The sequence below is a fragment of the Rhipicephalus sanguineus genome, chromosome 6, assembly GCF_013339695.2.
Source record: "Rhipicephalus sanguineus isolate Rsan-2018 chromosome 6, BIME_Rsan_1.4, whole genome shotgun sequence".
NCBI lineage: Eukaryota > Metazoa > Arthropoda > Arachnida > Ixodida > Ixodidae > Rhipicephalus > Rhipicephalus sanguineus.
Window position 1 is genome coordinate 139,869,883 of NC_051181.1, and position 17,454 is coordinate 139,887,336.

Sequence of the window (17,454 nt, forward strand, 5' to 3'; positions counted from 1 at the left end):
AAACAATTAGAATAGAGTTCGACAATATATTTCCTAAGGAATGCAAACATTTACCCAATACGTACCTGAATGCAGTTTTGGAAGACCACCTGTCAAAGTTAGAAACAAACATCGTTATAGCGACTGACGCTTCAGTTTGTAAAGAAAAGGCAGGAGTGGGAATTGCATCCTCAGCTTTGGATTGGTCTTTTTCAATTCGTTTACCCGACTTTACGCCTATTTATCTAGCGGAATTGCTTGCGATTGTCCTAGCCTTACGTAAATTACCCCTATCAATAACAGAAGCTGTCATTCTGACAGACTGTCTGTCTATCTGCTATGCATTAACTGCACCTAATTTCTCGAATGCCTTAGAAGTATTTTATTCTCTTGTCCCAAGACATTATCGTCTTATTCGCTTAGTGTGGGTACCAGGTCACAAGGGTTTAACCCTCAATGAATATGCAGATGCACTTGCGGTGGCATCCCATAATGGCCCCATAATCTCTATATTGCCGACGTTGGCATTTGTCTTAGCGGCGCGATTTGAAAAGTTTGCCACGTCGGATACCTTTGCCCAATCGGCTTTGGCAACATCTGAGTTTCTCCACCTTAAGTATCCATGGAAAAATCGTTGGTGCTGCACTAGAAGGGCAGAAATATCAATTATCAGGATACGATGCCGAGTTCCCCCTCTGAACTTTTACCCACACAGGTCGGGTCTGGTACAGTCTCCCTTATGCCTCCACTGCAACGAGAGGGAATCTCTGCATCATTTCTTTTTAACATGCAGATTGTTCACAAATAAAAGAAAACGATTGCTAGAACAACCTCTCCGAAGAATGGGCTTAAGTTTATCCCTTCCAGTGATTCTTTCCTTTGGTGCAACTGAAATGGACTTTAGCCACAGGAACGTTTGCGAAGCCGTGTGCGATTTTTTACGGGGAACAAAAAGAATAGAATTTTAAGTTTATGTACAATTTCACTGTTTCAACCTATTGGTTTCTTTTCTTTTTTTTAAAAAATCTGGATTGGACTAGTGAATTTATTTTTATACCATCCATTCCTAAACATATTCGGATTTTAAAACAATTTTATTTCTAAAATAAGGTACCACCCGTTTCATGGCCGATCCCCCACGGTGGGTTGCGCCAAGTAGCTGAGGATCAACCAACCAACCAATAGAGACCTTGTCTTTCCTTGTCGCACCGTGGTCCTGTGTCCTGTTGTTTCCGCGTTGCGGATACCGAAAGAAATTTTAGAAACTTTCGTATTGTCGCTCTAAATAAAAACACTGGTGTCGATGACCCTAAAAAGAGTATCGAGGTGAGTCGAAACGTATTGACTATATGTTTAATACCATTACCTTAAAAAAAAGAGAAACATTTTCAGTTTCGACATCTAGGGGGCAGTTTCACAGTGACGTGTCAACAGTCTGACGCGGGTGCCAGTCGTGTGGGGACAGCAAATCGTGCTGTACTAGCAGCCGCTCTGTTATCTGCGGTCAGTTGCACGTGGTGCACGTAAACAACGATCAGTGAATTGTCGTCCTGTGACTGCGACAGCGATTTCAGTGACTGTGTTGAGCAAGCCAGCCCATTGAGCTTGGGCTAGCTTGCACATGCTGGGCGATAAATACTTTAAAATCAAAGTAAAATATTTTATACGTGTTTCTTGGCGCCGGTGTGCGGAGACCGTTAACACCGCATGTCAAGGAAACAAGGAATGTCCCTTTTGCGATGCCTCAATATCGTTTCATTACTCCTTCAGAGGTGTGCGAACGTGGCAAATAAATTTTGAGGCAAATTTTCCTAAGGGGAACTATCGCACACAGTGAAACACTTAAATGATACACAAGGAATAATAGAATCTATACGTGCAGCCAACATTGACTCACAGTTAACCAACGCTAGCCATTATTAGTCAGTACGGGTATTTCGCGAGTAAAGACGGTAGGCTTCACGCAGCGGGCTTCCTACAAACTGATACATTTTTTTATTTTCTGGCGTGTGTTTCGTCCTGAGCCCTTTTTGATATGATAGTCTTTATGTCCTCTTCTTTACTTGGCTGGAAGCTTTCTTCCCTGTTTAGTTAGGCAAACAGAGCGTTGAAGCAAACTGTAAAATGTGGCCCAAAGAGATCTCCATTTCCTTCCTGTAAGTGCTTTAGATTAAAGCTTTACCCAGCATTGCCATCAAAACAGCAACTCGGTCAACAATACCTTTTTCACCAAGCAGTAACATCGGGTAACAGCGCTACTTCGCAATTATGTGTTACGATAGATTACGGAGCCAGATGCCCGGATGTATCTCGCAGATAACCCGGCAGTCACGTGGCCGTGGCGGTGGCGGCAGCAGCTACGCGCGGCCTGACGCTGGCGGTGCCGGCGGCGGAGTCGGTGACGTCGACTACGGCGGTCCGGCACCCGGAGTTACCTTTGACGACGACGTCGGACCCGACGTAGACCTACCCGCGCCGGGACCCGGTCCAGGGCCTGGTTATGCACCCGGTCCCGGACCTGCACCAGGACCTGCACCGAGACCAAGTATGTATAAACCAGAATTTTCGCCGCTTCCATGGGGCAACCATCTTTGGCAGGGGATTACATGAAAGGTGGAACGAATGACCACGGCAGCGCCTGTCCTGTTCTTATCGCATGCACGCTTGGTAAACAATCTTTGTTAATTGACGCATGCGCCGCTAGAAGTGTCTCCCTCCCCCGTGTGCACCCTTCCAAGGTATATTAGTGTGTTCTCACAATAAACCAAAGCAGCTGGCAGTCAGCGCTAATCCTGTGTCTACTTTTTTTTTTTTCAATATTGCTGCTCTCAGCGGAGAGCATAGCAGGAGGGCAATACAAAAAGTCAGTATAATATACGAAAGGTTTACAGAACTATCAAATATCAAATCAAATATCAAATACGAACGTAGGAAAGAAGAGGTTACAGGCAATATACATTACCGTGTTTGCGCTGTTTTACCTATGGGTACTTGCCTCGAGTGTCCAATCGCCATCACCTGCGACGTAACCATGCCTGCAGTCGGAACGGACCTAATCGAAAATGATGCAGTAACATTCATGGAAAATGGCTTCTTCTTTCCTGTGTACTATGGAAGTAGGATTCTAAACACTGGCTTACAGTCAGCGCTGTGAATGGACCCTTCGGACACGAACTCGCATACCATTAAATTCTACTCTATCATCATCATTGCTCCTAATTATATTTTTATTTATTGTCAGTTCTCTCAGAACGCAGTAGCAGGCTACAGGAGTGTCACCTCCGTGCGGCACGTCACGGATTTCAAAGAGTATTTTTCGTATTTTGGCGACATTGGCTCAACGAAATTTCCTGAAACTTGGAATGTCAAGTCTACGGTTCCCTCAGAGGACAATGCATTTCTTTTTTACTGATTAGGACCTACGTATGACCTGGCAGACGCCGTCAAAATCTATGACGTCACGGCGTTGGTTCGGGAATTTCAATGTGGCGCCGCCACGCGTATTTTCGTTTCGTGCGTTTTCTCGCTCACCAATCGTCTTCTCGCAAAAACAGTGGTCTTCTCGGTATTGTGAAATTGTAATTTACTAATATGCGAAAAATCGTTTTTCTCTTCAGTGTTCCTTTCTCAAATGATTTCTCATTTCCTCTCACCGTGAAGCTGTGCTGCTGTCACTGGTACAGAACGCAGTACTAGAATAAGAGCAGAGAGAGAAACAGAGAGAGATCTTTATTTGAAGTAGACATGAGCGGAAAAGAATGGTCAAGCAGACACAGATTAAACACGTACCCGTAAACGCGTACACGCTGAATGTTATGCGTTACGCTTAGGTTATGCGCTTGATAGTGCGGGAAACGAGGCGCCCCCGCAGCCCCGGCTCCCAAGCGCCAACGCAGGGTAGCCGCGCTCGTCAGCGCCTTGGCGAGCGCTACCGTACTAAAGCCTTGCGCGAGCTTTTCGTCCTCTTCTTTGTACTTACCGCTTGCGCAGGGATGGCGCTGGTTACGAAGACCAGCCGACACCGAAGCAACGGTGTCGTATTGAGATTTTGACGTAGTGAGTAGAGGCCGGATATTTAGGCATTAAAAAAAGCTCGTTTTAGGCTGCAAAAATAGGCACGCAAAGCAACGCTTTAGGCATACAATATCATAAATATAAGAACAATAAATTTTCACATAAATGCAAATAATTTCAAGCGAAGACGTGCGCGACCCCTGTCTACGACAAGAAAACAAAAATGTCATTGCTTAAGATGTCACAAAGGCACCAACAGTTGAACACAGCCGTGCAATTGTGCTTTGTCTCGCACGGGTCGCAAAACACGGTCTCTCCCGTATTCTGCATGGTGAGTCACGTGTGTATACTGTCGAATCAACACACTCGTGGGTGTATTTTCGGCATGACTGAGAAGGGCAAAGCAGGATCAGGAAGCCAGATCGCTAAAAGACCAGAAGGGGGGATTTCTCCTATTGGCCGGCTCGAATCGCGTAGAGCCAATTTGCCCCCTGGGAGTGAACCAATGGGGTAGCCAGGCGGGGATGGAGGGGGGGTAGTTCGGGGGTTTCAACCCTTCTCCCCCCCCCCTTCTGAAACTACCCACACATAGAAACGCACGCACGGACATACATAAAGTATGGTTGACTCCACCCGTTAAAAGATTTCTGACTACGCTACTGCAGTGAACACCTTGAAAAAGTAAATTACGTACAAATCAAAAGCTGCGTTCACATCGCATTTTTCTTTATTTGCTCTTCATTTTCCTTTCCGCTGACGCCATGTCAACTCGGCGGCGATTTCTCGCCGGCGTGTCCCACTTCACTGCTGGTAGAAGTTGTTTTCGAGGGTTGGTTGAACCCCATAGTTCCGAACAGTCAATGTTGCGCGGTAATATGAATAACGGTCTTAAACTGAACCCGGGAGCGAAACTTGAGGCTAAGTAGTGTTTATACACGCGCCAATTTTGCAAATAGGCATTTGTAGGCGTTTGTAAGCATTTAGGCAGAAATGCCAGAAATAGGCATTTATAGGCACTATAAAAACACTATAAAAGCCCTTCTTAACCTCTAATTCATGTTCATATATCAAAATGGCGCGATAGGAGTGCAAGGAACAAAATAGGCATTTGCCTAAAATCCGGTCTGTAGTAATGAGAATCTCGGAACATCAAGCTCAATGTAGGGTGTGATACATCACATTAAAGTGGAGTTGGGCGAAAAATAATGAAATTTAAATTTAAAAAATTATCTATGGCCTTCCTGCACCACCTAAGTATTTTCCCGTCATGGCTGTAACACGCAGGACCGGGACCAGGGCCCGCTCCGGGACCAGGCCCCGCTCCGGGACCAGGCCCTGCTCCAGGTCCAGCTCCTGGACCCGCACCGGGGCCAGCACCCGGAGGTCCTGGTGCCCCAGCACCTGGTGGCGGCTATGGCGGTGGCGGAGTAGGAGGCGGAGCAGGAGGCGGGGGAGGCGGAGCAGGAGGCGAGGGAGGCGGCCACGATGACGGCCAGTACCACGGCCATGACGACCACGGCCAGTGGCGCCTGGAGGACGCCATTCCCGGCACTCCGGAGACTGACTATCCGACCTACACCACAATCCCGCAGACCAGCTTCGACTGCAGCGCGCAGGAGTTTCCGGCCGGGTACTACGCCGACGTCGAAGCGCGGTGCCAGGTATGCGCTTAATTTACATAGGTTTAGCTTAGCTAGTTGTGGCAAGGTGCTAGTTGATTTCAATCTCACGTACTTGTTGGATCGCAGTAAAAGATAAGCAGCTAGGCTATAAGCCTATGCGTCGCTGACATCGGTATCGATACGTTCACATCTTCTCTGTCGCGTAATGATGTCTCGAATGTGCGAAGGCATTACTTCGTCGTCGTCTAGCTAGCAGTGATGGCTTGCGGTTTTTGTGCGCGCTAAAAAGTTTCAAACATGAATTCATACCAACTCGCCCAGCTATCAGTTTTACTACGGCTTGCGGTAGTTTACTCAGTTATCTTGGCTACATTGGCAGCGTAAACTGACCTAGGGGTGACCTTGGTGAAGTGGGTACTGTATCATGCTCGTGTTCAGTGCTTTGCATGACTTCTTGGATCTCATTTCCTTGTCGTCCAGTACGTACCGTACAATTGGATGCGGCAATCATTTCGTGAAATGTTTGTCATGGTGCTATTCTTTCCGCTACTTTCACCTCGCCCGCGCAGGTGTTCCACATCTGCCAGTCGGACGGCCGCTCCGACGCCTTCCTTTGCCCCGTGGGAACTATCTTCAACCAGCGCTATTTCGTGTGCGACTGGTGGCAGAACGTCAACTGTGACGAAGCGCCCAATTATTACAATCTCAACGGCGACCTCTACAAGCCCGGACCCTCGTGGAGCCCCGACGGCGGCCACGGATATGTGCCCCCAGCTCCTGGACCAGCGCCAGGACCTGCTCCAGGTCCTGCCCCGGCTCCGTATCCCGGCCCTGCTCCCGCTCCTGCCCCAGGTCCAGCTCCAGGGCCGTATCCAGGCCCTGCTCCCGGTCCAGCGCCAGCACCGTATCCTGGCCCTACGCCAGGTCCCGCCCCAGCACCGTATCCTGGCCCTACACCAGGTCCCGCCCCAGCACCGTATCCGGGCCCTACTCCAGGACCGGCCCCAGGCCCTGCCCCAGCACCGTATCCTAGTCCGGCTCCCGGCCCTGCCCCACGTCCTTCACCAGCTCCAGCTCCCAGACCAGGTCCGGCACCCGATTACGGAAGGCCCGAGACGCCTCAACCCGAACCTCCGTCAGACTACGATCAGGATGACTACGATCAACCACCCGCTAGAGGCTACGGTGGAGGAGGCCGAAGGCCGCGAGCCAACTTGGCGCAACCCAGCGACTGGAACGCCGTTTACTACTACGACCAACCTGAGCAGGCAGACCAGGGCCGTTCAGATGAAAGCGGACAGCACAGCGTGGAAGGAGAGTACCAGGCGTAGGAAGGAGGGAATTCCGGGTTGTACAGAACATCTTCAGTTTAGGTTCGAGAGAGTGGGCTGCCTTCTTGAAGGGGCTTGGTCGCAGCTCGCTCGCCTCACGGGTAGTGGCGCTTGAGCAGGAACGGAATGGCGAACCGGAGTATTATAAGACTGAAAACACGTAGCAAAACGCAGCGCCTAAAATTCGTCTGGGTATAGTCAACCTGACATCGTAAGAAAAACTAGAAAAAAAAAAGGTTTGGGGGCATTGCTGCTAGTACGCGCTTTTTTTTTAATGTCTCTTGCGTTTTAAGGTAGAGTCTGTAAATGAGCGCCCGTGAGTTGGTGAACAGGTCTATACGACCCTTCAGCAGAAGTTTGTGAAGTGACATCAATACCATGCTTCGGGCGGTGCAGTCACGAGTCTAGCGCGTTTCAAATCATGTCGGCTGCACGTGGAGACAGGTACAGGTACTTAAGTTGATAGGCACAGAATACGTGCCTGACGATGGGGAACTTGGAACATATTGAAGTTGGTATTTTGCTTACGGCGTCTTTCGAGTCCATTCTCGTCGAGTAGGACCGGGCTGACCCGTAATCGCCACGCTTCTCATCTCTACGTAGTCACGCGGTTAGCATAAGCAACTGGTCGTTGACTGGTCGGGCCTTTGTGGTACTCCGCTTTGTTAGAATTGGGACTCGCCTTTGACACAGGCTGTGGGTTACTGTTAATGACGCCAGAAGCTGGTACAGACCGGTGAGGCCTGAATGATGGGAACAACGCATGCTCCATTCTCAACATCTCGACATCCAGGGGAACTCAGCAACAAAATCACACATTCGAAGTGCACTCTGTAGAGGTCAAAGCATTTATGAGTACGCTTAATTTTCAAAGGCGTACGCAGCACCCGTCAAAGTCTTGCAAGTCGTTTAATGCTTACGTTGGTTGTCATTACCGTTTCGTCTGCCAGTGGGTTTCAATGGCTGTTGGTACACCATGGGAACCCACACCAGTTCGCTTATGTCACTTCCTAAGCTGAGCAAATGAAGGCGCTTTAACACGACCTGCCCAGAACAATACTGGGAAACACCGTTTCCAAAAGACAGAAAAAACAGAGGTATTGTGGTCGTCTCCACTAATGACAAAGCGAATGGATGTCTTATTCTGTGTGTCATTTCTGACTCAAATTTCACGATTCTGTGCACTTCTGTTACGTTCTGGCCCTCCTCACTACGAGGCTGTTCGCGGTCCATAACTTTGCGAATTTCAGTTTTGGAAACACGAAACACAACTACACAGTCGCTATGTTGGACGTGCAATACGAGAAGTCATAAACTGAGTCTGTCGAAGCATTTCCACACAGCAAAACACACGCATGGGTCACCCTCTGGAGCGGAAGTGGTGCGTTGGAAGGTGTGTGAAAGAAGGTGGCCACATTTTCACGTCGTCTGCGCATCTCCACCTGACGCGCCAAAACCGAATTGCAGCCACGCGTATACCGTTGTTCAGACTTGCGGGTCAGCTGAACAGGCTATACCTGTGCGATTCCTGTTTTGCGCTGTTTGCTGTGCAGTGTTTTGAATGCTCCATTCAGGCTTGCTGACTTCAGGCTTTCTTTCTCTTCTTTGCTCTTCATCTTTTGCCTAATCTCTCGCGCCTCGGACCACCCGCGACGCGGCGCTAGCCAGATTTTAACGAACGGCCTGTTATCTGCTTACCAGATTTTTAGACTACGTTACGTTGAGGCCTTTCTTGTTTGTTTTTGTTACTTAACCTTTACTAACTTCTAGCTGTATTTAATTGTTGCATACACACGTGTGCTGTGTGTTTAGGCGAGCCATCCCCCCCCCCCCTCCGCATTCCCCCATCCTCCCCTGTCCCCCCTTCCAATCCGTCCGTCCGTCGCTCGCTGTCACCAGTCACAAAGCTGTTGTCAACTGAAGCACATCAGGTTGATCTGATCGCGTATCAACTTATCGCAGTGTCGTGACAACCTATGAGCGAGGTTCCCGTACTTTGTACAGATCAGTTTTCGGCGCGATAGGCTTTGTTTTGTTTCGTTGTGTTTTGTTTACGAGAGCTTTCCTTCTTCGTGTCGTCGGCGCTTTCTCGACTGCAGTGTGTGCGTGTCTGTGCGTCTGTACCATAACATTGTGTAACAAATCACCTCCTTGAATACTGTGTAGGTCTTTTGATGTTGCACTCAACTCTCGTCAGGTCGTATACAGTTCGCGCGTCTACCGAGATCTCCGCTGTTTTCTTTGTTTTTGTTGCTTCCGCGAGGACTGCTGGTGACGAGTGACAGATGCAACGGCGTACGGAGCGGTTGTGCTGGCAGACTCTTTCTTGTCCCCTGTTCATAGACTGAATAAAGAATTTTCCTGTGTTCGTGGTGTGGTGTGGAACTATGTATTGCACGAAGAGGCTGAGTGCCGCTCAACAAGGCTTCGTGACTCCAAAAAATATATTCGCGTCGTCCTATTGCGAATAGTAGAATTTCGTTCGTTTCACTTGAAGGAAACCTACTTGCCTTCAATAAGTCGGCTCAATTTCAAAAGCTTGTTTAATTATCATCAGTGACAACAGCCGGTTCAGTAACAGGGCTACTGACATAACGTCGCTTTCTCTGCAGTAGCACACTTTTCGACATTCTTACGTAGTCACTATCCATATTAACGCTTCTCAATACCTTGTGCAGCCTGACACGAAGAAAGCAGGAGGCTTGTAAGCCTCGAACAAGGATCTTAAGGCAAGTCTCACGATTAATGGGTCGCAGGAGCAGCTTTTGATGCAGGAAGGTTGTGGCTATAGCTACGTATCAAGGAAGTAATAAAAAGGTCACGTACAGGACAGGCCTTCAACTTCTATCTTAACTTGAGGCCTGTCTCCGCAATTGTGAGCTGCGAAGCGAGCTTGGTTTCGTGTTCCTTCACGTAACGTTCAGTAACAGGCATGCGTCAAAGCAGCTCTGCTTCAGAAGATACAAAAAAGAGAGACATGGACCGTTCAAACGAAGCTAGATAAATTTATCCGCACGTGCAAGTGGCCACAGGTTCAAGTCTTTGTCACGTCCCGTTTTCCTTGTTTCGTGTCCTTGTTCCGGCGCGCAATTATATTCTGTCGTGTCGCGCCAACTATAGCCCACTAATAGGTTTCCATTGCTTTCAGCACTCAAAAGCTTTTAGTCTCGACCGATCAAAAATGGGCGTGACTACGACGCTCGTACGCGAGGAACCACGTGCTCCTGCGATCCCGCTTCCTGTCAGCGCACGCAGGTGCATCCTCGTGTAGTCACGAGCGCAGCGCGAGCGAAGCGGTCACGCACGTCCCGTGTTACGGTGTGCAACCCTGTAATGACTCGCCATGACACCACGGGGGGCGCGCAGCGACGGATACGCAGGCGCCCCCTTTTTACGGGATCACGTACTCGCCTTTCCCTCTCGCCCTAATAAGCGGCCTCTTCGCGGTACGCGGAACGAAAGACCATTGCAGCTAGTGCGAATTCACCAAGTAGTGTACATATGAACTTCCTGGTGGCATCAGTATCTAAGCGGAATATGCCGCATACATACGCGTGTTATGCGCACGCGCTCTGTCGCCTCTCTCTAGCTCACTTTGCACCCTCGCGTGCGAACACGTTCACACGCTTCTTCACTTGTCAATGTCTCTAAGGACGCTATAGGTAAAGCCTTTGCATCGATTGCCATTGCGCGACTGCTGGCGATACTATCAGTAAGTGAATGCACCTTTTAGTACAAGTTCTTCAAGCTCACCAAGACAACCCTGCGGTGTGAAGAACACCATCTAATCGTCTCGGTCATGATTTATCTTGTTTTCCCGTATCTCCTACTTTGACAAAGACAAGCTCCCTTGTCGAAGAGTTTGCCCAACGACATTTCCTGTTCGACGATATCCCCTCAGCTCAAGCGTCGTCCGTCTTCCCCTGAACTTGCATCTAGATTAAATGACCAATATAGACCAGTCTCAGTTTCGGGAGCTTTTCTTCAAAGGAACATTCAGGATTGACCTTCTTGTGCTTCCGAGAAGGACTCCAAAGTTATCTCCCAATCTTACTCACATCACTCGTCGTCGCACTAGTGTATTCACACGACTCTCGCATTCATGACCGACTTCGAGGCGCTTTGGTTCTTCACAACCTTCTCAAGTGTGGCAAGGGTCTTCATAAGTGTGGCAGGAGCGCCAGAGGCGCCAGTGGAGGTCTCAAAACGTGCCCCTGGCTTCACAAGCCCTACACGCAAGCGCTGCGATTACATGTGTGCATGCGACACATCCCCGCAGACCCTCACGTTCTCCAAAAATTAAAGAAAAAGAGCGAGAGAGAAAGAGCTTGGTGCAACGGGAGGAACAACGCGAATCGTGAAAGGGTCTCTCTCGCTCGCGCCTCGACAACGGCGACGACAAAGACCGGGCACGAGCGCACTTTCGCTGTTCTACTTTCGAGTGAGCGCGCGTCTAACGAGCCTGATTAAACCCTCGGCGACTGTCGCGGGGTCGCGCGAATAATTGCGCTTTTTGTTGAGGCCCGTATCACAGTAAGTCGCCGAGTGCCGCAGCCTCCTCCTCGCCCACCTTTTGTCACGACGCCCGGCAGCTCGTGGCGTGAAGACGCAGGACAAAGGAACAGGAAGCGCCAGACAGAGACTGGCGCCACCCCCTCGTCCAGCTTTATACCCCTGCGACACTTTGCACTCTCTCCCTCATATAGTCCACATTAAAGCTTACATCCCTCCTTCCCCGGCCGACCCCCATCGAGGCATATAATGTGTGTGCGACGCAGGTGGGCGAGCGGGACATTAATTACGTCGAGTTAGCGTGTGGTCATCCCAGCGTCAACGTAGAACAAGGCAGAGAGCTATTCTCGAGACTCGATGGTCATCCTGCTTTTTAGTGTGTACCGAACTTGCAAACGCGAAGAAAATAAGTGCGGGGGTTGCTATTTACTGCTGCAATCAAATCGGGTACACATTAGAGCAAAGCTGCTTGCGCTCTTTGTCTGCTCCCCGAATACGCCTCGCGTGGTTAAACTGCCCACCTTGGTTAGGAGAGGTCCGAGGTTTGACACCGGCTATCTCCGGTCGCCCGCACCGTCGAATCAGAGAAGAGAGCCTATGAGTAAATGCAAGGCTCCTTTTGTAGGAGAAGGACATGGATCTTCTGCCAAAGTCATGGTGTTTAAGGGTTCTGCTTTCATGTTCACGTTATTCCCATAGAATGTCGCGAATACACAGTCAACGACAATAGCAAATAAATTTTTTTTTTTTACCAGTAGCGGCGATAGAGCGGGCGGAACGCCGTGCCTGCGGAGGAGGAAGAACAAAAATAATTTAAGATGAATGCATCGCTGCATAACACAGCCCCTGGAAGCGTCCCCGCGCAACTTATGTGCCGAACTTATGCAGAAATTATGTGCCATGCGTAACTTATGTCCCTGCAGAACTTATTCACTTATGAACTCGTACCTGATTGCCCTATATCATCTCGGCGACCGTCTCTTTGTGACGCCTATGGCTATCTAGAGTGGCAGGTACCTGAAAACCAGCCACTGAGGAAACGCTATTACGTAAGTGGTGCCCTTATGGTGACGTTCTGGTTGAGGTCCCGTAATGTCCGGGAACCAAGCCACTACTTGCTGGTTGGTACCAGAGTGCGGCTTGCACCAATCAGCATATACTTATCAAAAAGCCCACAGACGCTCCTCAACGAGCCGCATGTTGTTAGGCAAACAAATACGTGGGAGCCATATCTCAAGCACTGAGTTACAACTCTCTCCATAAAGCCGAAGATCGTGACGGTGGCATCGCCCAAGTACTTTTCTTTTTAACGCTGGCACGATTCGAACCTATAAACTCGATCCGGAGCTATGAGGCTGTCTTCACTTGTCAGCTTCTCTTGTCATAAAGCCGTACGCCGTTCGGTTGTTTCTGATTTTAATGTAACCTCGAGCAGTACAGAAAACACATTCAGGAGAACACGCAGCGATTAGCATCATACTCACTACAAAGAAAGGTATCCAGACTGTGTTCTTAATACGAATGCAGCCGCAGCAAACGAACGCAAACGAGCGTATAGGATGAACGTGGGAAAGGAAGGCCTTATACCGTCCAAGGCTGCACCAACGACGACCTGCGCTCATCATCGTTCGATCTGCGGTACTCACTGGCAAGCTCGGTGTTTTACCGTCTATATACTGCGAGACTGCGATTGCCCGCACAACTCCAAAGTCAGTTTCTTACGCATTGTACGTAGATGGACTAAATATTTGTTAGGACAGTATACAGTTGAACCTCTTTATAATGAACACTCATATGGCGAATTATCGGTTATAGCGAAATAAGTACGAACTCTGGTTGGTCACGCTTCATTTCAGTGAGATTTACTTGTTTTATAACGAAGCCAAAAACAACTATGGCAGCTTCATACTAGTGATGCCAAGCCTGAAGGAAGAGCGCAGCTGGGGTGGCCTTCCGTGTCTCTCTCTATTTTTTTCTATCTTTCGTCTTTCTATTTGTCTGTTTCTTTTATCTATTTTTTGCATGTCTTTCTTTTTTTTTTCGCCCTCTATTTATTTGCTTCTCGCTCTTTCTATCTTTATTTTCTTTCTTCCTTTCTTCTCTCTCTGCTTCTCTCTCTTTCTTTTTTTTTCTCTTTATTTCTCTCTTTCTTTCTCTTTCTGTATTGCTCGGTATTTTACTATCTCTCTTTCATGTCCGTTTCTTTCTATCTCTGTCAATCTCTGTCTTTATCTTATTATGACTTTATTCTCTTCATTTCTCCCTCTTTCTGTCGTTTTCTTTCTCTCTTTCTTTATGTTTTTCTGTCTTTTTATTTTTTATGGCTCGCCGCCGTCGCTGCGCAGCCATTTCTTGGGCTAAATATTTCCTTCTTCATTTTTAGCTGACCAGTGGTGAGTAGTGGGATCAGCCCAATTTCTGTGGCCTATACCCGTTCATGATTAGGATAGCTTTCTGGTGACCAACGGTCATCTTACGGCCGGCTATAGCAGCTTCGCTGTTAAAACACGAGTGCCACTGCGATATCGGTTGCAACGAAGGAGCATTCGGTTCGCGCGATGCTCAAAACAACAAAGGTAGCGTATAAAGAAATATTTAAGGACAACTGACAGCCACATTTCTCAATTCATTCTGCGCAGTGCTGCGAAAAGCCACCAGACGAAGTTCGCGTCCTTCTTCAAATAATTGTGAACGTAGGCATGTTTTGTCAAAGTAACATTGTTCTGTTGTATACTTCAACTTCTCATATAACGGCCCATTTAGTTTCAAATGTCACAAGGCTACAGATAAGAGTTACATCGTTTATAGTGGGGTTTAAGCCTAGAATAATGCGTTCTTGTATCGACGGCTTCTGCCAAATTGACGACTTGTTAGAGCTGTTCTATTTCTACTGTTACACCGAATATTGAATAAAACGAACTAATTGATGGTCCGTTATAAATAGGTTCGACTGTAGTTCGAAATGTTTTTTTCACCGAGGACATGGCCATGTACCGCTACATGGACTTCCTAAACCTTCCGCATCGTTAATCACTTGAACGGGACATAGTTATTCAATGTAACTAGGTCGTCTTGCCATCCGCATCGCAATGAAGGAATTCTATGAATCATACGCTGACCTGAAGAGAAACTTATCCCAGTAAACGCGTACTCTCAACGAGCTGTTTCCGTATAGTCGGGTGCTTGGGAAACGCCTTTCATTGTTTCATATTATGCAACGCGTAAATAATAGCGCACCACTGGCACGTATTCGTCCGTCATTTCCGATGCAGAAACCAACAATTTCAACAGCGCGATTATGGCCACGCTTAATTTACGCTCGGAATCGACTGCGCCGTCTTCTCGCAAGAGGGCGTCGACGCATCCGGCTCGTATAGTGCAATGACTTGCCGCATATAAAAAGCCGCGCGAACGCATCGACATAGCAGAGCGAAGACGCGTAAGCGGCGATGCGGAACAATGCGCTTCCGTAAGCAATATAGATAGATCGTGCGGCCGTATTACTTTCTACGGACAATTCGCTGATGACCTGTAGAGAGGTGCGCCGCGGCCCGAAAAAAAAATCGTCCAGTTCGCGCAGCGGCACATCCGTCGTTGATCCCTCGGCCTCTTTCCCACGACGCGAGTGCCGCAAACGGCATGACCCCCAGCGTGAAACACTTTAACTCGAGCGAAATTTCACCTCCGGTGCCACGCCGCCGCTACGTAACAATGAAGAAACACGAGCGACTCGTATACATGCAGGAGGTGCACGAGCTATTACGGTTCGCCGCGGTGTTGCGTATATCGTCTCCGCCTTGGAAAGGGTGTCCCGGCTCCATTTCTCCTCCCGGCTATGTCGCGGTAAAACCGTGCAGCGCTGCGGAGGCTATACGCGGCTGGAAAAAAAAAGAGAGCTGAATTGCGAGCAGGGATGTTTCCGCATGTGGGAACCTGCAGTTCGAGTGCGGCGGATGAGTGACTTAACTGACGCGCCCTGAGGAATATTGACGGATGATCGGCGGCTGCGTAGGGCGCGACTCACAGACAGAATTGAAGGATGTATGTTTGTGTGATTGGTGAGGCTTGCGAATGATAGGGGTGACGGGCATGCGACTGTGATATGAATGGCGGGCGTGTGATTATCGCTCGACTGTTGTGACTGGTGGCCAACTGCTGCAGAAAAGTTGAGTTGAGCTCAACTTTTCATAAAACTTCCTGAAAAGGGTCAATAAAGTTCTCCGTATCCGTATCCTAAAAGGGGTTACGAGTGAAAAGCCGGCTAAAACGTTTGATGACGATGCATTGCGTCTTTGGTGCATGTGGTGCTCGACAACACAATAGAGCAGTATAGCACAATGCAGTGATATTCAATGCAGTGATATTCAATGCAGTGATCAATGCAGATATTCATCCTTATTGTGAAAAGAGTCAACATGCCAAGAGGGTCGCAGAAAATATATGTTAGGGAGTAAATGTTATTTTAGCACTGAAAACTAGAACACGCAGTCACAGTATTATGTAATGCGCATACACACGATATTGCGCAGTGGAGCATGTGACTGGAGTGTCTGAAGGACACTCGAGACGGGCGTACGACGAATGGTTAGTGTTACTCGTATAAGACTGGCGTGAGACTGTTGGCTGATTGACGCTTGCTTCAACGTCCGCTCTAACAAACGCTGCAGCGTATAACTGACACCAGTTGTACGCATCACAACGCAACAAGTCCCAGCCTGGATATACTGCTGAGGTCACTCCTCGGGCACGTGCTCGCACTGGACACGTACGCGAAAACATGTTGAAATATAAGCTTTGCGTAACGCGTACGGCGACGCGATGCGTTGGGCCTCGACACGGTTGCCACGTTGACACTGCATCAGTCGAATCGACGCCTGCACGCTGTTACGCAACGGCTTACCAGACGGGAGGCCCGAATTCGCAAAGCAATTCGTTCGTAAGTTCTACGTAACCATGATCCGAACAGTCACACTGCAATATGCACGCTCTCGCGTTCCTTTGTACTCCCAGCCGCACCCACGGAGAATACAGATAATTGAACTGAATTGAATTGAATTGAATCTTTATTTTCATGCGTAGTACGTGAAGGATGGCGGGAGTAACAGTTGTGCTAAAGCAACTTGACTAGATCCCGCTACCTAAAAAAAATGGGTCAGAAGTAGGGGCGCATCAATAAGAAGTGAAAAGCATGATGTACGGAAATGACAATGCGAATAAGTACAACAGCAGAAATAAGAATTATCACATAACCTAAGCGTAAACGGGATACAATAGTTATGGAAAACATCACAAGCTAGAAGAGAATATGTATACGTATACGTGTGTTACAAAAACGTATAAGTTACATAGATACAAAAGGGCAAGTTATACAAAACTAATGATCTCTACACATTTTATAAAAAACACGATGTAAGATCTATTGAGGTGATATTTTCCATAATGACACCAATGCTACTAAGATAATTTAACATTTCAGGATTAACAGTGCGTAGAAATTGGTAAGCGTACTTTGTGCATAATCGAGGCATGCCGACGAAGCAAGGGCTTACGCAAGAGCTTACTCAGGCAGGCAGCTTTGAGGCCCCGGCGCTAAAACTTTCTAATGTATACCGATCCTATCGCAATGCGACTGTTCGGCAAAATAAATGGAATTCACTCAGACTCACCCACAAAATGTATTTATGCTAAGGGCCCACTCCGACTCCCACTGACTTCTTCCACAGCATACGATTTCTGGCCAACATAAAATTAACATATATTCCGTAATATCCTAAGGTTACTGCTTGGAAACAGGGCAACATTTTAAAAAGTAATTGATGGCTTTGATTAGCGTTTCTACGAAGCCGTTTCTTCCTTCTTTCAATAGCATCGTGAGCGCTTAGCTGTCATTGCACTCTGGTCTTCGAGAATGCAAAAAAAAAAAAAAGAGGAAGAACGAATGGTGCTTAGCATAAGTAGCACTCTCTTTGTTTTTGCGGCTTTAAGTATTGCGGCGG

At 48.1% G+C, this 17,454-nt stretch overlaps 2 protein-coding genes across 3 annotated transcripts in view; both read left to right on the forward strand.

Annotated features, from left to right (window-relative positions):
• The window catches only part of LOC119397594 (basic proline-rich protein-like), a 33,867-nt gene extending 26,249 nt beyond the window's left edge, over window positions 1–7,618 (forward strand). The window contains exons 4-6 of the mRNA XM_037665019.2: window positions 2,296–2,524; window positions 5,278–5,654; window positions 6,185–7,618. Coding sequence (XP_037520947.1) covers window positions 2,296–2,524; window positions 5,278–5,654; window positions 6,185–6,946 — 1,368 coding nt within the window. The 3' untranslated portion in view covers window positions 6,947–7,618. The remainder of the gene's footprint in view (window positions 1–2,295; window positions 2,525–5,277; window positions 5,655–6,184) is intronic.
• Window positions 1–17,454, forward strand: part of LOC119396556 (uncharacterized) — a 317,806-nt gene that overhangs the window by 152,480 nt on the left and 147,872 nt on the right. The gene's annotated exons all lie outside the window — the stretch shown is intronic.